Source organism: Podarcis gaigeae (genome assembly GCF_964106915.1).
Source record: "Podarcis gaigeae genome assembly, chromosome: 16".
NCBI classification, from domain to species: Eukaryota; Metazoa; Chordata; class Lepidosauria; order Squamata; family Lacertidae; genus Podarcis; species Podarcis gaigeae.
In genome coordinates, this window is record NC_139693.1 from 17516337 (window position 1) to 17536417 (window position 20081).

The 20081-nt window shown below is 43.8% G+C and overlaps 1 protein-coding gene across 22 annotated transcripts in view; it reads left to right on the top strand.

The window, feature by feature from the left end:
• The window catches only part of BCAN (brevican), a 45822-nt gene that overhangs the window by 13218 nt on the left and 12523 nt on the right, over positions 1-20081 (top strand). For 4 of the 22 annotated variants that reach the window (XM_083716980.1, XM_083716982.1, XM_083716993.1 and 1 more), the window contains exons 2-7: positions 5765-5854; positions 6149-6541; positions 8032-8206; positions 11226-11353; positions 14624-14917; positions 18153-18476. In XM_083716980.1, the coding sequence (XP_083573106.1) occupies positions 5773-5854; positions 6149-6541; positions 8032-8206; positions 11226-11353; positions 14624-14917; positions 18153-18476 (1396 nt within the window). In that variant the 5' untranslated portion in view covers positions 5765-5772. The other 18 variants (XM_083716976.1, XM_083716987.1, XM_083716983.1 and 15 more) reach the window with 18 other exon arrangements.

Below are 20081 nucleotides of genomic sequence, written 5' to 3' on the forward strand. Positions count from 1 at the left end.
GATTCGGCCCCTGCTGCATGAGTGGCAGGGCAGGGAATGCTCCCTCAGGAAGGTGAGGGCTTTCCATCATCATAGCTTGTGTGGGTGATGCTTCTTCTTGGACATTTGCCAGGGCTTGGACACAAGCCTGCTGACTCATTCTGCAGCTGCAGAACGCTACTTCTGTGAGCCTTAACACGGACAGAAGGCCTCCTCTCTTTCTCTGTATGGCCACAGGGCACCTTTGTGAGCTAAGCTAAGCCTGCATTTGCATCATACATTTAAAGCACCAGGATGCCGCTTTAAACAGTCACGGCTCGCCTCAAAGTATTCTGGGAGCTGTGGTTTGTTTAGGGTGCTGATAGTTGTTAGGAGGCTCCTATTCCCCCTCACGCGGATAGTTTCCGGTGCGGTTTAATAATCAATCCCTCTTCCCAGGGAACTCTGTAAGCTATAGCTCTGTGAAGGGAAGAGGGGTGTCCTAACAGAACCCTTAACAAACTACAGCTCCCAGGATTCTTTGGGGGCTATTTAAAGTGGTATGGTATTGCTTGAAATGTATAATGCATATGGGGACTATTTCTCTCTGCTTGACCTTCCTTATAGGGCTGTTGTGTAGATAAAGGGTGTGCGGATAAAGGATGAAAATGGGGATACTTGATTTAAACGTTTCTTGGGTAAAAATGAGAATTTTGTGCTAAGAAATTGTGTCTTTGAAAATGCCTCTTGCTTCCCTAGATGAAGAACAAGTGTGAGCATGTGAAGAAATTAGCCTCCTGTAGAAAGGTAACATGTTTGCCTCTGGCCCCACCCATTACTGTCATGTGGCCCCCAGAAGGCTGTCCAGAAGGGAATGTGGCTCTCAGGCTGAAAAAGATTCTCAACTTCTGGCTTAGGATAACCATAGAGCTACACGGTACTAATATGAGTGGTAACAGTGCTTTCTTGTGGTTCTGAATAAAAGCTACTTAAATGAAGTTTTTAAAAACTACTCTCTGCTCATCTGGGTCACTATTTGAAGATCCCATCCCACCCCACAAAATGAGAATTTACCTCTTTCACTGAAACTGCTTTAAATCTCTCCACACCTGAGAAATTTGTTCCTAGATCTGCTGAGAATTCAGAGAATGGATCAAAATGAAAATTAAGTAGCTTGCAATTGAGTGGGCTGGCTTTAATCCTGCAAACTCAGCCTGTGGGCAACTTAATTACATCTAATGTGGGAGAGAAAGCTCCAGTCAGGCCAAATTTCATCCAAGTTTTTAAAAGGTCTGCTTCCCAAAATGTCCTCATCTGATTTTCGCTTCAATTTCTGGAGTTTTCTCCTAGAGAGTCTGAAATTACCTGGTCTCTTTTTCTTCTTCTCCTCAAAGCACTAGAAATTCTCATATATATACATAGGCGCCGACTCCATGGGGCCTGAGGGGGCCCGAGCCCCCTCAAAAATTTGTTTGGGGGGGGCTCTGCTCCCCCAATAATTTAAGAAAATTATTAGTTATATTATGCTTTGTAAAATCACAAAATTATGTTGGTATTTTTTATTTTCCTTGTTTGACGATAGTTACCTTTTAAAATACATTCAGTAATGAGTTAAAAAAAAGCCACTCCCGATCTAGAGAGGGGGTGGGGTTGCGGGCTCTCGACCCATCAACAATCTCGCGGGGCTGGCGAAAAGCAGGGATTCCCCCTAGCTCATTAATATTCACCGCCCACGGCGGCAGCCAATTGGCTGCCGCAAAGGGCAGGCCCTCACAGGTTCACTTAAGGTCGGGGCAGCTCGGGGCTCGCCCCTTTCGTTCCCCCAGCAGCAGCGGTTTGGAGGTCTTGGGCCCCCCCAATATTTTTTATAAGTCGGTATGGGCCCCCGCCCCCCCCAATATTTTTTATAAGTCGGCGCCCCTGTATATATATATATGAGAGAAACTTATTATTTTCGAGAAAACATGAGTTAGAGATGACATGACAGAAGCTTACACAATAATGCATGACATTTAGAAAGCAGATTTTGAAAAGTATTTCTCCCTCTCTCATCATGACACTAGAAGGAGGTGGTCTGTTAGATATTTGAGGCCTAGTCATATATTTCCATTTAGTTTTTAATAAAAATTTAGGTCTTGCACCAGAGTAACATGTATCTGTCGAAGGCTTGCACAAGAGATAAAAAGAGGTCTTGCACAAATCCTTTGTATTATTATTATTATTTTCATGGTAAAAGCCCAGTGTGATTACAATCTCTGAGGTAATCCCTCACTTGTACTCTTTAGAAAATAGCTTGTTGAAACTGGGAGGTTCCTTCCACAAACAGCAACTGAAATAGGCCACTTCTATCATTTGGGCCGCTGGAAAAAACCAAAATGATGTATGTTATGCTCAGCTCAGGTGGGGAGCGAACAGAAGTAGGGGTGTATCAGTAGAGACTTCCAAATTGCCACACATATGACAACCCTCCAATCCCAGGTTAATTTTCTCTATTGGTTTTGTGTGTGTTTTTTTGCAGCAAATGTACAAGGAAAGAAAGAACAGAAAACAACCCTGCATTTTGATAATGCCAGTGTTGTACAGGTGTTGCAAAAAACTTATGTACATGAGCAGCACTGACTCCATAATAAGCTCCTGCCTAAATGGAATCACTCACAGAAAGCACAAGTTAAGATACATGGCTATCGTGAGGCAGAATGAGGCTGCTGCCTCAGGCGGCAAATGCTGAGGCCGCAGGAAGTGGGGGAAGCTGTGTGTGTGCCCCATGGCCTACCCAATGCCTGCTCCCCTCAGGTGCCATGGAGGATGCTGCCCAAGAGCTAGTACCCAATTAAGATTCAGCTGCCAGCCTGGCAGGCTGTCGTACATGGAATGGGAGGAAAGGTGCCATATTGTCATTCACCTCAGGTGGCAAAATGTTTCGGGCCAGCCCTAGATACAGCTCTTCCCTCAAACACTCTGGTTCCTGTGGGATGATTCTGCCTGTGCTGTTGTCAGATAACCTTCCCTATTTGTACTTCAGTTCCACCATGGGATTCAGAGAGAGAAAGAGAAATAGCACAGGAAAACACAGCGCCACAAAGTCAAACATGGCGGGGAGTACAACATTAACTGCCTGAGAACCTGCTAAGATTTATTCTCTGGAGGAAAAAAGAGATTGGTGAGGGCATTCTTTTCTGAATGCCCCTGGCACAAAAAGACCACCCTTGCCATAGCCTTTTTTTCTTTTTCTCCTTCCAAATAATAACTCTTTAACAAGGCAGAAGGGAAGAAAAGAATCTTTGGCCAGTCTCCGACATTCAAACAGGGAATGAGGGAAGTACATGGGGCCTGAATGGAATCTTAAAAGGCCTCGTCCCTGTGACTAATCGGAGGGAAGGAGACCTCGTTTTTCTCTCACACTGTGGGCCTGGGTGGCGGTGGTGGCAGCCCAAATGGAGCCAGTGAAGCTTTGCTAAAGAGACGTATGATTAAAAAGCTCTCAGGAACCACAGAGCATAAAAGTTGGCCACTCTCTTAATTTAGGGGCTTCCTCAGAATTTCCAGCTGAAATTCGCTTTGCTGAGCTCTGCAGAGGATGTCTAGTTCTCAGGGTGTTGATCTGAAGTTGTAGCGTTTTAACTTTCTCCTCAGAGCCCCCAACGTGGGGCCATTTTGCTGCGTACAACAATATGGTGGCCATTGCATGTGCAGAAGCTAATTGGGGTAGCAGTTGACTCTTAGGCCAAATTCACACCATACATTTAAATCACCACAAAGCAGTCATGACTTCATTCAAAGGATTCTGGAAGCTGCAGTCTCTCACAGAACTACAATTTCCAGAGTTTCCTGTGAAGGGTGATTGATTGTTAATGCACATGGGGAATTGTAGCTCTGGGAGGAAAATTGGGATCTCCTAACAACTCTCAGCTCCCTTAAAAAGCTACAGCTCCCAGAATCCTTTGGATGAAACCATGACTGTTTCATGATGATTTAAATGTACGGTGTGAATGTGCCCTATGTTTACTCAAAGTAAGTTCCATTGAATTTGGTGGATCATGTGCTTGGGAAAATGAGGTTGGGTTGCAGCCTCAGTGAATTAATCATCTGAATTTTTGACCACTTAATCAATTGATTTAGATCTGGAATCAATTTGTCTATGAGAAATAAATGTTATCAAGGAAAAAAACATACTTTGTTCTTAATGATCTATGAGTTTGTTGCAGCAATTTGCCTTTGTGAGAAGGGGCCTTTCCTGTTCCCTTTCACAAAGAAATGGAGGCCTCCTCTACGATGCTACTTTCCAGCTGCAATTTATACAAGTACTTGTATTAAAAATAAATAATACATAGACTAGTTGTCTAGGCCATAGAAATCCCATCATTCCTGACCATTGGCTAAGTTGGCTGAGGAGTTGTGGTCCAGCAACATCTGGAGGGCACCAAGTTGGCTGATTTAAGTGAAATTGGGCCCTGGGCTGAGCTAAAAACATCCAGAACCTAAATGGGAAGCCTCACCCCAAATTGGCCTGCCTCAGACCGTCTGTCTTCTGTGACTTTGGGATGAATCAGTCTTTGCAAAAATGCCAAAGCGGGTGATGCTACGAGCTGTGCCAAGGCCGCTTAGAAATAAATTATAGGAGATACTGTTCAATGAAGCGAGTGAAACAAGGCCCATCATGCAGAAACACTTCAGACAGTACTGACGAAAGGTCATAGTACTTGTAAAGAAGAGTCTGCCCTTCAGAAGAATCTGGCCTAGACAATGGTGGGGGTGGAGAATGTGCCAGCGAAATGTCTTTTGCTGGCTGACATTTTCCCTGATAGCAGTTGATCTGCAAGTGCAACTTCAATTACCTATTGGCAGCCACTGCTCTGTGCCAAGGGAAAGCTTGGCTACAGCTCCAAGGATGTTGGTTCCACTTATTGGGCACCATGTCATGCCAAAGAGCAGCTTTTGCCAACCTGGTGCCCTCCCAAAGTTTTGGACTACATTTAGACTCATATCGCTGGGGAATGGGTATTTTAAGGCCACATTTGCATCATACATTTAAAGCTCTATCTTGCCATTTTAAAGAATCATGGCTCCCCACAAATAATTCTGGTTATGGCTGTAGCTTATTGGTAGAGCACCTATCTTGGATGCAGAAAGTCCCAGGTTCAATCTCTGGCAACTCCAGGTGGAGCTGAAACAGGGTCCCTGCCTGAAACCCTGGAGAACATGACAATACTGAGCAAGATGGAACGATGGGCCTTTTATCAGCATAAGGCAGCTTCCTATGTGCTATTACAGGAGCTGCAGTTTGTTAGGAGCCACACTATTCCCCTCACAATAAAGAGGTTTAACAGTCAATCCCTCCACCTAGGGAACTCCAGGACTGTGATCAGGTATAACAGAGTGTTGGGCTAGGACCTGGGAGACCAGGGTTCAAATCCTCACTTGTCCATGAAGCTCAGTGGGTAATCCTTGAGTACCTCAAAGCCTACTCTGTCTCACAGGGCATTAAATGAGGGGAGGGGGTGATAATGTATGCTTGAGCTACTTTGACAAAAAAAGTAGGATATAAATACAATGAATAAATAAAATAATAAATACTGTATTCCGTTAGGACAAATGGCCTCTTTGTGTTAAACTAACAAAGTTTATCCTCCAGTTCACTTCTTTGGGATTGAATATTTATTTTTCTATGGAAAAACAGCCCAACAAAGACATTTCTTAATTTTTGTTTCTTTCAGGTACTTGTAAGAATGCTGGAGCTGGCATTTGTCTTAGATTTTCTTCTGCCTACCTTTCTAATACTTTTTATATTTCCCCCTCTCCCTGACAGAAACCATAATGGCATATATCCTGCTGGTATTCTCTACCTTTGCCCAGGCTGTTTTCACGAATGCATTCAGCTTCTCCAGGGAAAGCACAGGTAACTGGGAACTTGGGGCTAGTCTACAGCAGCAGGCAGAACTGGATCTACTGGTAAAACTCTGCGAGATTTCCAGTAGATCGACAAGACTTTCTAAGGCCCCCTCTGACTAACATTTAAAGCAGTATCACACCACTTTAAACACTCCTGGCTTCTCTCAAAGAATCATAGGAACTGTAGTTTGTTACAGCGGTGTATAAAATGACTGAGGCCATGGGCTATTATTCCTAAATATGCCCTGTGCCAAATCTGAACTTCTCATGTTATATGCATTTTCTTGTTTCTCCCTTCCAGATGACCTCAAAGCTCTGCGGGTCTCCATTGCCAAATACCCACCAGTCCGAGCTGTTCTTTCCGGCAGCCTCACCATCCCCTGCCATGTTACCTACTTGCATCCACTGCCCACTTCTGGGACTGCAGGCCGCCGGGCTGTCCAAGGGGCACCCCGTGTGAAATGGACCTTCATCACAGAGGGCAGAGAAGCTGAGATCCTGGTCGCTCGGGGCCTGAAGGTGAAGGTGAGCGAAGCCTACCGCGACAGAGTCTCCCTGCCCTTTTATCCAGACTCACCAACAGATGCCACCTTGGTCCTGAGCGAACTGCGTTCCAACGACTCTGGGGTGTACCGCTGCGATGTCCAGCATGGGATCGAGGATGGGCATGACCTGCTGCAGGTGAAGGTCAAAGGTAACGTTGCGCTCTGCCAGAGTGTCTTGCTGAAAGGGTTTGCTGTGTTTATTGCAGATTCAAGTCCCATAGCACTAGGCCTGATCGCAGGAAACACCCATTCTAATTGCAGAGGTTGGGGGGGGGGGTAAGGACTCAGCCACACTTTTGCTTGTCCTGTGCCAGAAAGCACAGGTCTGTGTGGCTTGTTTTGTGTTTTCTAGGCCTGAGTCTGGTTGTTTTTCTACTGGTTCTGTTGCTTTCATTGGAAAAACCTGCACTTTAGCACTGAATTGAAGAAAACGTCAGTCTGCAGAAAACCCAATTGGCGTTTACTTATTTCAGCAGTAAAACCACATTTTCCCAGAGGAAAGCAGCAGGAGAAGCAGAAGTCTGGATGAGCCCTAGGTTTTATTCAGTTTCAGAACTAACACAAAAAATAAAGCCATGTTGCATTCAGAACTGAAAAACATCAGTCCCCCTGCCCACCCAACACTCTCCCCCACTTGGATTCCTAGCAACTGCCTCCGACCATGAAGGCTGAGAATAGCCATGGGCGCCACCAAGGGGGAACAGGGGGGCAGCTGCCTCCCCAACCCCATCAAGTAAAACAATAGAAATACTTAACAATCTGACCAATCTCGTTGGCTCTGTCCCCCCCCCCAACAAAAGTCCTGCCCCCCCCCCAACAAAAATCCTGGCTACACCCATGAGAATAGCCATCATGGCTAGTAGTAATTGATAGCCTTATTTAGTTTAGAGAAGTAGTGAGTAAGAAGCAACATGATAAAAGTTTATAGAAGTGGATAGGGAAAGTGGATAGAGAAAGGTTTTCCTCCCTCTGCCATAACACTAAAACTCGTCGACATCCAATGAAACTGAATGTTGAAAGATTCAGGACATAGAAAAGAAAGTACTTCTTCATGCAGCACATAGTTAAACTACAGAAATCATTCCCACAGGATGCAGTGATGGCCACTGATTCGGATGACTTAAAAAGATTAAACAGATTCATGGAGGAGCAGGCTATCAATGGCTGCTAGCAACAATGGTTATGCTCTGCCTCCCACAAGCATCTGGTTGGCCACTGTGAGAACAGAATGCTGGACCAGATGGACCCTATGCCTGATCTTCTTATGTATTCAAATACACACTGCCCTGAATATGGAGATTCCACTAAACCTTTACGATCACTAACAGCCCACTCTTCGTGAACTTATCTAATAATTTATAAAGCTAGATCTTCATTGCTGGCAAAACAGCCAACAGAATTGGATTGATTAAAGGCCCCCTTTGGATGCACACAAGCTGATTCAACAGCATGCATATAAGCACATTTATAACACTTTGACAGCCTTGGCTTCATCCAAAGAATCCTAGGACTGTAGTTTACCCTCCACAGAGCTCCAATTCCCAGCACCCTTAGCAAACTACAATTCCCAGGATTATTGGAGGAAAGCTATGCACTTTCAGTTTGCTCTAAATGTATGATGTCTTCTCCCATCTTCTAGGAGTTGTGTTCCTTTACCGGGAAGGCTCTGCCCGCTATGCTTACACCTTTGCCAAGGCCCAGGAGGCCTGTACCAGAATAGAAGCTGAGATCGCCACACCGGAGCAGTTGTATGCTGCCTATCTCAGTGGTTATGAGCAGTGTGATGCAGGCTGGATCGCCGACCAAACCGTCAGGTAGCTGGGACTTGGAAGCTCAGTCAGTCAGTGGCAGGGGGTGGAAAATTTTCTGCGACACGTAGAAATTTATTGATTATTTATTTATTGCATTTATACCGTACCTTTTTCTCCAAGGAGCTCAAAATGGTGTACATACTGCTCCTGCTCCTCTTCCCCATTTAATCCCTATAAGAACCCTGCAGGGTAGGTTAGGTTGAGAGGCAGTGATTGGCCCAAGGTCACCCAGTGAGCTTCATGGCCAAATGGGGATCCAAACCCTGGTCTCCCAGGTCCTAGGTTAAGTCTGACACTTAACCACCACACTCGATCTATTTATTAAATTTTAAATTTTAAAGTGTGAATTAGTGACATAATGAATGGATAGAATATCAGTCAAGCTGGCCTCTTTCTTTCTTTCTTTTAACATTCCTCTTTATATTTAAAATTATTTTTCAAGTACATATATAGATAATAACAGTTCAAAGAGCCAGGCTTTTATATATCGAGTTTTTCTTGTAGAATTGGTATAGAATGAAGGCACCTGTGGTAATAATCATTATACAATTAAGTTTAGAATGATAAATTATAGTTTACAAATTATGTTATATGCTCCCAATAATGGATATGCATTGACTGAATCAAATTATAGAATTTTAGAGTTTAAAAAGTTAGACATGATAATTAAAAAATAAGATATGATAAAGAAATATAATAATAAAACCATCAACTCACATTAAGGATACAGTAACCACCAGTACATCTATTTCAAATTAAAAATATAAATTAATATAAGGACTCCACATGTCCAAGTAGGTATCCATACAAAATTGTCTATATGAAATATGTTCAAATGTAGTGAGGTTCTCCTCAGACCATTGCAGTCCTCCCGTTAAAAGGTTATCTTGAGCAGCAAATTATAGAAAGATGCCAGAGACCTTGTATGTATGCATGCATATACAGTACATATATACATGTACATACATGGATTGGAAATCTGGAAATACAATGTTTCTGTTATTTGATATTATCTTCTGCTCTGCAACCTACAGAGCAGCCTTCCCCAACCTAGTGCTCTCCAGATGTATCTGGTAATCAGGGGTAGACTGCCCTGGAACAATCAGGCTCTACATGAAGCTCTCATGGCTCATCACTATTGAGAGAGTAGTCCTTCACATATTTGCCTAATCCTTAATTTAGTGACCCCCTCCCCCCATTGCTACTTATTTTTATTATTAAAGAAAGGCCAGCATGCTGGATTCCCAATTCCAGATGGCAGATTCCACACTCATGCACTATAATTTGTGATGCACAAAAATGCACACACATACCGTACCATTTATTTGTGCAATGGGGAAAGAGTACTGGGAAATGCCTGTCCTCAGAGGGACTTTATCTGCAGTCTTTCCCAACCTGGTTTCCCTCCAGATGTTTCAGACTACAACTCCCATTAGCCATTTTGGAATGCAAATCCCATCAGCCCCAGGCTGAATGGCCATGCTACCTGGGAGTGGTTGGAGCTGTAGTCTAAAGCATCTGGAGGATATCACAAAGGCTGCATCAGAGGTTAAGCAGGTGGGGTAGCTTTTAGGTGGTGGAAAACTTTCCAGGATAGGGAGGGCTTGGCCTCTTTTGGAACTGGGTGTTTGATGCAGTGCTAATGAGAAAATGTGACTCTCAAGCCATCTTTTAAGAACTGGGTGTTTTTATTAGCTTTGAAATTTAGGAATGGTGACATTTTTATGGAGCTATAAAAGCCCAAGATTTATGCTGCCTCCAGGATCAGAGGCACAGCGTGTCTCTCTGCATAGCAGTTGCTGAGGAATAGAGCCAGAAGGTGGCCATTGTGCTTATGATGTACTGCTTGTGAACAGGAGGTTGGACTACCTGGGCCTTTGGCCTGATCCAGCAGCCAGGCTCTTTCAGTATTGACTAAGGGCTACACACATTATGAAACCAGCACTGACATTGTGGTATATCCCTCCCGTTTTTTCTGTAGGCATTGCATAAGTGAAATTCAAACTCCCTGCAGCTCTGTTTGAAATGGGGTCAGTGGAGACTATTCATTTTGAAAAGTAATAATTTTTTTAGGAAGAACCTGTTCGAAACCTCACATTCCCAGTGGCGTCATTGGAACCACAAGGGGGCATGCAGTCCAACTAGAGAACCCACCACCCCATCACTTTTCTTTTTCACATGGTAGTAATGGGGTGGGGGTGGCTCTTGGTAGAGCCTCAGGCACACCTTTGATGCTGCTTTGAGGAACCATGGGAAGTTTAAGATCGTGGTGCCCCTGGATGCTAATGGCCTTTCTTGGGAAATAAAGAACCATGAGAAGCCAGATTTCCTGTGGTTCCTGGTTCCCTTCATGAAATTGTGCATGTCTGTTCTAATGGAAGCTTTGACTAGGGATAATCTTAGGAAGTGTTCCAGGGGCTCATATCTTCCCCACCTTTTTAAAAAGCTAAACCTTTTTTTTTTTTTTAAAAAGTGTTTTATCTTGCTTATAGGGCAGCAGGGCATACCGTAAAGCTCAGCACTAAGGAGACCCCACCCACCCACCACCTTAATTTCCCAGAGGTGTATATAAATATAAGTATAGCATATGCCATTATTAATGCAAAGTTGAATGGTATGCTCTCAGTAACTGCAGTTAATGCTTAAATGTGTCATACTTAATGGCATCACCAGGGCTGTATCCTGTGACATTCCCTAGGCCTCAGGTTTGGGCCATAGCCATCCTCCCTGAGTGGTGCCTTCCTATTTAGCCATTGGCTCCTTCTAAGCCCTGGAATTACAAGCTGTGGGGATATCTCTACTGACCCTTCCGACTCTTGAGGAGCCTCTGAACCAGTCCTCAGAATCTGGTGACAGAGGGGTCCCCTTGAGGTTCAGGGAAGTTCTTGCTAGCCCCAGTGACAGCAGCTGTATGTGGAACATGCCAGTGTAGTTCCGTCTCTTTCCCCAATCCGCCATTGGTAGAGGGCTATGATTCATCCTAGCCTGGGGCTATGACACTGAACACTGTTCTTATCTTCAGGTACCCCATACAGACCCCTCGTGAAGCCTGTTACGGAGACATGGATGGGTTTCCGGGTGTCCGTAACTATGGGGTAGTGGACCCAGAAGACATGTATGATGTCTATTGCTATGCTGAAGAACTGTATGGTGAGTTAGATTGACAAAATATCCTTGCCCTTTGAAATCAGAGACTTCATGTTGCCTTTTGCTATGGGATGTATAGAGTAGCTAACTATTGCATTGCCTGCTGAACTTGTGATCCATTCCATCAAATACAGCCTATCAACCAGACACGCATTCATGTCAATGTTTTATACCCCACCCCTTCCTCCAGATCAGAGCTTACAACACAGCATACTACCACAACATTGCAGGTTACTATCAGTGAAGAGCTCTGGACTTCTGTGAGCGGAATTTCCCTTTTTAGTCTCTCTCAATCTCAACAAATGAGATACCACTTAAAATATTGCAAAATGATATCTCATGCCTATGCTTTTAGCCCATAGATCTTCAACCAGTGTGATGAGTCCCATGGTGAGTTGCATTGCCACACGAGGTAGCTTGTTGCACAACTGTTGCTTCCATGATTCCAGTTTAGACTGACCAGACCAAAGGAGTACTACATGTGTTTCTTGACAAGGAGGCATTATTCTGATGAAATGTTGTTTTATCAGTTTCCATGAGTGCTGCAATGTGGCAAGAGAAAGGCACAAGACATTTTAAAAATAAGATACGTATTTCTGGCCAGCTACATGCTCATGCTTTTCTCCTGCCCCATTGCAGGACTAGTTTTCATTTCATTGTAATGCTGAGGAACAGTAGGTATGTTGCTCTCTGAATTGCCATTTTAGGGTGAAATAAAATTAAGTTGTTAATGTTTGATGCTCCATTATGTTTTTCTTTTTAAATCATATTTATTGAAGTTTTAAAGGTTACAAAAAGAAAAGAAGAAAAAACACCAAATTAAACAAAAACAAAGCAACACATCACAATAAAAAAACAACAGAAAAATAGAAACAATTAAAAAACAAATCGAACCTTCCCATAACTTATCTTTTATTTGCTTGTTTCCTTGACCTCCTCACACCTCCCTTTTTTGTATTCTAGTTCAGTTAGCTATTTCAGCAAATCCTTTCCATCTTTCCCAATTTTTGTTCTATAATTTATCTTAATATGATGTAACTTTACATTCTCTCCTTTCACCAATTAACAATCTATTTTTACTTAATCCTTTATAACATTTCCACTAAAACCACATAATTTCATTCCAGCATCCTTCTAACATTCCTTAATTTTACAATGTTTCTGCAAATAAACTTTAAATTTCTTCCAATCTTCTTCCACTGACTTCTCCCTGGTCTCGGATTCTGCCAGTCATTTCCGCCATTTCCATGTAGTCAATCACCTTCATCTGCCATTCTTCCTGGGTGGGTAAATCTTGTGTCTTCCAGTACTTTGCAATAAGTATTCTTGCTGCTGTTGTAGCATACATAAAGAAAGTTCTATCCTTCTTTGGCACCAATTGGCCGACCATGCCCAGGAGAAAGGCCTCTGGTTTCTTCAGAAAGGTATATTTAAATAACTTTTTCATTTCATTATAGATCATCTCCCAGAAAGTCTTAATCCTTGGGCATGTCCACCAAAGGTGAAAGAATGTACCTTCAGTTTCTTTACATTTCCAACATTTATTATCAGGCAAATGATATATTTTTGTGAGCTTGACTGGTGTCATGTACCACCTGTAAATCATTTTCATTATATTCTCTCTTAAGGCATTACATGCCGTGAACTTCATACCTGTGGTCTCCATTATGTTTTTTATATTCTGTTGGAAGCCACCCAGAGTGGCTGGGGCAACGCAGCCAGATGGGCGGGGTATATGTAACAATTGTTGTTGTTGTTGTTGTCACTATTAAGTATAAATCAAAAATGAGAAAATGAAAGTGGGACTAATGTCGCAGCTTGGAAGTCAGAGGTGAGTCTCAAGTCTGGACTGGTTGAAGATTCCATATTATCTCCTCATATTCACTGAATTGCTGGAGAGGCTGTGGAATGTGTGGTGGGCATATAGGAAAATGGCTCAGTTCTGAGAAGAAGCATTTGTTGAAATAAAAGTAATTACTGGACAAAACACTTTTAAATATCCAAAGCTGGCTCAGCTCAATCGTTTTACAAGAGGTAACATTAACCTAATCCAAATAAGATATACCCGGTATTTTACTAAGCTTGTACAAGCTTGTAATAATGAGGTACTGGAAGAAAACGAGGGTGCTTCTTTGGGAAACTGGTACAATTGCAAATAGCTCCTGTGGAAAAATGGCATATAAAATAAAACTGGCACACGGTTTGAAACATAAGGATGCTTTCACAATAGATTGGTCCAGCTTTATTATGTACATGGCTGGAAATGAAAACAGAGGACTCAGTTCACAATATGAAACTTTCTGGTTAGGATAAAGTGTACATTGCCTTCTCTGCAAATGGTTGAATGAGATAGGCACTTACTATCCTATTTGGATGCCATTTCTGATGTATTGCCTAAATTTTATCTTATGGGCCAGGGCGGGATGTTTTATTTTAAGTTTTACAATGTTGTAAGAATTTAATGATAAAAATTTAAAACAACAACAGAGCATACTATATAATGTCTTGTAAAATAAACCAAAGTACATTATTAAAAGGTGCAATACCAGTCATCTGTCACCAAAACATGCATAATCTCACTGAGGAGGGAGTCCCATAAAGAGGGTGCCACCCCAGGAATGCCATGCCCCATGTCACTGCCTTGCCTGCCACCTGAACTGAAGGAAGAAGCCCCCTCTTCTCACACCAAGGGGCAGTACCTAAGTGCTTCTCCCCAGATAACAAGCTTCAGAAAGCCCTTACGTAACATTAATTTACCATCTAGTATAGGAGTGGGGAACCTCAGGGCAAGAGGCTAAATACAACCTTCCAGGCATCTGTGTCCAGTTCTTGGGACTTTTCCTTGGACCCTCTCCAGGCCACACCTCTCACTGGTCCTGCTCTGCACCCTCCTCAAGTACTTTTGCCTGGCTGGGACGTTTCTTTGTCTTAAGCATTTTAAAATGGGGTGAGGAACCTGTGGCCCCCCAACATCCCTGACTATTGGCCACGCTGCCTGCAAGGGCTGATGGGAGATGGAAGTCGAATAACACATACTTTGTAACAACTTAGGCTGCTTGGAGCTTTTTGAAATATTAATAAAATATTTTGAAATATTAATCAGATATTAAACACAATTTATAAACGTGATTAAATAAGTAGAACATCTGGAGAGCCACAGATTAGCCACTCCTGCTTTAACAGATAAGTAAATATGCTTCTTTTAATTCCAGTCAAAGCATGTTTTGTTGTTATCTCTTTAAACACTGATGCCCAACTTGTCTCTGGTTGCAGGAGAGCTGTTTGTGGTGAGCTCTCCAGAGAAATTCACTTGGGAGGAGGCCAAAGCTGAGTGTAAGTCTCTGGGAGTGGAGATTGCCACGACAGGCCAGCTGTATGCAGCATGGAATGAAGGTCTGGACCACTGCAACCCTGGCTGGCTCGCAGACGGAAGTGTGCGGTACCCCATCGTCACCCCACGGGAGAAGTGTGGAGGAAACGTCTCAGGAGTCAAAACCATCTTCCTCTTTCGCAACCAGACTGGATTTCCAGATCCCCAAAGCAAATATGACGTGTATTGCTTTAGAGGTAACAATGCTTCTGGTATGGCTAAACACTGAGTAGGATTGCCACCTTGCTCACCTGGAGGTCAAAACACAAGATAAATTCAGTCCGTGAAACTTTTCCAATCATTTGCTAGGAAGAGATACACCTGCTAATTTTCTCTGCCAAAAGAATTTTCCCTGTCAAAAGCACAAGAGCAGAGCCAGTGGGGGAAAGGTGGCAACTCTATTCACTATTCACTTGAACAATTACTTCTAGGGCTTATCCACACTCACCTTTGCTCCGTGCATTCTAGGCACAGGTCCACCCTTCCCAGGTCTGTTTCTGGGCGGTTTTTCGTTTTGTCTTGGTGCTTTCCCCGAGAAAACCCACGTTTTACTGCTGAATCACCGCAAACGCCAATTGGGTTTGCTGCAGATTGCTGTTTGCTCCAATTCTGCAGTAAATAATGAGTTTTCCTAGGGAAAGTGTTGGGACAAAGAAAAACTGCTTGGACACAGACCTGGAAAGCCCAGACCTGTGCCTAGAAAGCACATAGCAGAGGTATGTGTGGATGAGCCCCTAGTTTGCTAATGTTTTATGTGATTTAATTCCTGCAGAGTCCTTGGAAAGGTTTTGTTATAGTGGTACCACTAGACAGAAGTCTGGGCCCTCACAGAAGACACTGTCCCTTTAGACTGCTCCCATGTTGCAGGTGGGATTCAGTCAAATACTGACAACATTGCATTAACAGCACATTCCTTATTGTGGATTTGGCACTCTTGCACAACAAACCTGGTCCTCCTCGCGCTGCCCCCCTAAAGTCCTAATGTCTTGAGGTGGAAGGAAAGTGACAGGAAAATGCACTGGAAAGTGTGTGCATGAGGAATAACAATTGCTTGAGGCAATGTTGTCTAGCCTCTCCACAAACAAATCAGAATGAATGCTTGACATGGGAGTTTACATGCATTTCAACCAATCTGAAATTTGAACCAATTTCAAACTTGAACCAATTTCAAACAAATGCATTTTCAACAGATACATTTCAGCAAATCAGAACAATTGCTTGACATGATACCAAATTGAAATGCCATCCGCTAACCTTCGCACAAACAAGTCAGAATGAATGCTCAATAAACAAACAAACAGTGGGTGCCGTTCAGCCTACTTGCAACCTTTGTCTGGAAGAGACTTCAGAATGCAGTCTGGCTTGCCTATGTCTTTTGCCAATGGGGCAAAGCACATGCAGCTCCATGTTCAAAATGTGCAAGCAGCTGTGTTCAAAATGTGGTGTGTGATGCCCTTGTGGCTTGGTTTCAAAATGCAAAAAAGGGAAGGCAGGTGGAAAGCCCTCAGACATGGAGGAGCATACACCCTGGGGGTTTTCCACCTGCAAGCAGCAGCGTGCCTCCCCCCCCCCCCCCAGTCATATTTGAGTGCAGGAAAGAGAGGGGAGAATGGGGAGATGATGTTGGAGGCACCATCACTGGCACAACCATTTGCACATACACGTCCCTGAATTTTCATTGAAAATGTCAACTCCGTTCCTGCCGCAAACCCAGGCCCATAAGCAGACTGCAACAGCATAATGAGTAACTGATGCCGTCATCCTAAACCCACTTCTTACAGAGTAAATCCCATGGACACCATGGAATTTATAGCTGAGTAAAACTAGAATAATTCCCTTTGGACACTGTCATTACTCACTTCCCTTCCCTTCTCTGCCAATCTCCATCTTCCAAGTCAAATACATGCCCATTTCCATCACCAATCCCCATAACACAGTCAAAAGGATGAAAGGAGTTGCAGTCTGGCAAATTTGACTTTCTTTCAACCCCCACCGCTACCATTTGCAGGGGAGGAGTGATCTGGACAGGAGGATAATACAGATCACTATCTAAAGCACACACACACCCACTACCGTAGTGGTTAAATTCCTCCAGAGTCTAAAATTGAATGTCCGCAACAACCCTGTGCGGTAGGTTACATTGAGATGTAGTTACTGACCCCAGGTCACCCAGTGAGCTTTGTGGCTGAGTGATCTGCCCCATTCATGTCTAAAACGGGTTCAGTGTTAAGAACACCTGAATTCCTCAAGAAGAGCCCTTCTGTAGCCAACCAGTAGCCCTAGCTGATCCAGAATTCAATTTTCCACGGCACACGTGCTGAAACCCCTGCTTCTCTACAAGTGTTAAAGGTGCTCTGTATAGCTTTTCACTTGACCTACCCTGCCATTCAGATGCCTCTGGGAAGTTCATAAACACAGTAGCCCTCTCTTGCTGTCAGGGTGGCTCATGTGTCCTATTTTCAAATAGAGGACTGCCCACCCCAAGTCTGAGTTAAGATGGTTATGGGAGATGGTTATGGGAGCTCAACCAGAGTCAAACGTCTGAGCCAGCCCAAAAGCCACCTTGTGTCTTCCCCACTGTGCTGAGATGTGTTGCATTTCTGTTTAAATTACAGCAATTATTTCTAAATTTGACTCTATACAAATAAATCAGCATGTGCACATTTTATGCAAATCCATGCCCTCTTTTCTTTTGATGCGACACATTCTTTTTTTGGGAGGATGCAGAACTAGTCATCCTACCTTGACCCCCAGTAACTAGTGAGGCCTGGTGCCTCTGATCCTGCTGGTAGGAAGTATTTGCCAAAGCTATTTCCATTGATAAACCTGCCCAGCATGAATTTCTCTCACCCACTTTTAAAGCCACCTAAGTTCATTTTTGTTATTAGAAGGAGCATGCAGGGAAGTGGGGGCTGAACCTCTCAACCTTCCCTCTCTATGCCAGTCATTGGCGCATGGAGAGGGAAGGGTTCTGCTAACTTCCTGCTATGTACCCATGCTGTGGTATGACATAACCCAGACCCCCTTTTCAACATGGGCAGATGTGTCAATAAACAAACATGACTTTAGGGCCAGCTGGCTGAGGCAACTGCCTCAGGTAGCAGTTGCTGCAAGGGCAGCAGTGGGCTCCCCCTGGCCATTCCCCTGTGTGTGTCACATGACCTTCCCCGGAGCCACGCTCCCGAAAACTAGCCTGCTGCCTTCACTCACGTGTGAGGGGAAATGTTATTCTTCAACTACCAGTCTGGTTGTCTTCTGTACACAGAACCAGGGGAAAGTGCCATCTTGGTCCTTTGCCTCAAATAGCGAAACCCTGCCCTGTCTTGCCTACCCCCATGTGAGTGAGTTCAGCATTCCTGCCGAGGCTGCTTTGAAACAATGTTTCTGAAGTACCCCCAGAGGCAGTAACACCCCCTTTCTTTCTGCCCACAGAAGAGACAAGCCCTTTTTCTGAGTCTCCAGTCCCCGAGGCAGAGGGCAGCAAGGAGATTGTGACTGTGACAGAAAAGATGGAAGAGCTGCGGCTACCCAAAGCGGAGCATGAGGTGGCGAAAGAATCCAGAGGGGCCATTTATTCCGTGCCCCTTTTGCAGGACAACCTTGAGGCTCAGCAGCAAAAGCCCAGCAGTGCCCCTGAAGAGACAGCCCCACAAGGGCCTGAGGCAGGCCCAGGTAGCTGTGCTTTCAGTCCAGGACAAAGAGATGAGGAAGGGGGAAAAGAAAGAGATGGAGGTTGCCCAGGGAGACACAGGCATGGTAGGTGAAGAGAAGAAAGGTCTGAGGATCATAAAGGGTTGAGCAGCTGTGATTCCTGCATTGCAGAGGGTTCGACTAGATAACCCTTTGGGTAAGAAGGTAACTTCTCTGGGAAAAGGTTCAGAAAAGGGCAACTAAAATGGAGTGACTCTCCTATGAGGAGAGGTTGCAGTGTTTTGATTTATTAGCTAGAGAAAAGAAAATAAAAAAAATTCCTTCCAGTAGCACCATAAAGGCCAACTAAGTTAGTTCTAGGTATGAGCTTTCGTGTGCATGTACACGAAAGCTCATACCTAGAACTAACTTAGTTGGTCTTTAAGGTGCTACTGGAAGGAATTTTTTTATTTTGTTTTGACTATGGCAGACCAACACAACTACCTATCTGTAACTGGAACTATAGCTAGAGAAAAGGTGAGTTATAGGTGATATACTATTAGAAGTATATAAAACTGTGCAAATGGAGTTTGCTCCTGCCGGACGCAGTGATGGCCACCAACTTGGATGGCCATCAGATTAGACAAATTCATTTGGGATAGTGGCTACTAGCCATGTTCGCTATGTTCTGCCTCCACAGTTTGGAGGCAGTAATGCTTCTGGATACCAGTTACTGGAAGCCACAAGAGGGGAGAGGGAGTGCTCTTGTGCTTTGATCCCACTTGTGGGTTTCCCACAGGCATTTGATTGGCCACTGTGAGAACAGGATGCTGGACTAAATGGGCCATTGGCCTGATCTAAGAAGCTCTTCTTACATTCTAAATTGAAAGGTCAGTCCTTTTAATCCCCTACTAGCAATGGGCTGTAAGATTGTGGGCTATGCCCACTGGGTTTCATGCATGTAGACCCTGTACAAACACAATGCTCACATCTGGACAACTGGGGCTACCACTGAGAAGAGTGTGATATTGATCCAGAGAGCTGAGGATTGTCTGTGGTGAGAAACAAAACAAATGAAATTAAAGTTCTATAAATAAATGGGACAGATTTTGCTCATAAAACCCCTGAATTCTTCAGACTGCATAAATTATGCAAAAATAAACAAAAAATTATTCTAATCTGCATAATCCATCCTACATCATCTGGACAGAAACAAAAACTTGGGTGCTAACACAAGTTAGGGGGAGAAAGAGAGAGAGAGAGATTTGCACCCCCTATAACTCAGCCCTTGAAGAGCTGCTGCTCAGTGCTAGAGCACCTGCTTTGTATGCACAAGGTCCCAGGTTCAATCCTTGGCATTTCCAGGTCGGGCTAGAAATGCTTGAAACCCTAATGGTCTGCCAGTCAGTGCAGAGGCCTTCAAAGGAGTTGCTCTTAGTAGTGCCCCATGGCTTGGATGCACAGCTCAGATGCACATTCAGTATTGTGAGCCCAGTTTTGTGGAACTCCCTTCTTGTTGCAGTCAGACAGGCCCTGTTGAACTTCTGGCCCTGACTGAAGACTTTATTATTCTGTCAAGCTTTTCAGCCGAACTCTGACTTTATAGTTTGAACTCATTTTTAGTCTTACTCTATTGAGATGACTGTAATTAAGCAGCATACAAATTATTAAAACAAATAATTAATAAATAAAAATAAGCACTGTATCAGATACAGAGACCCCTCTTTTGCA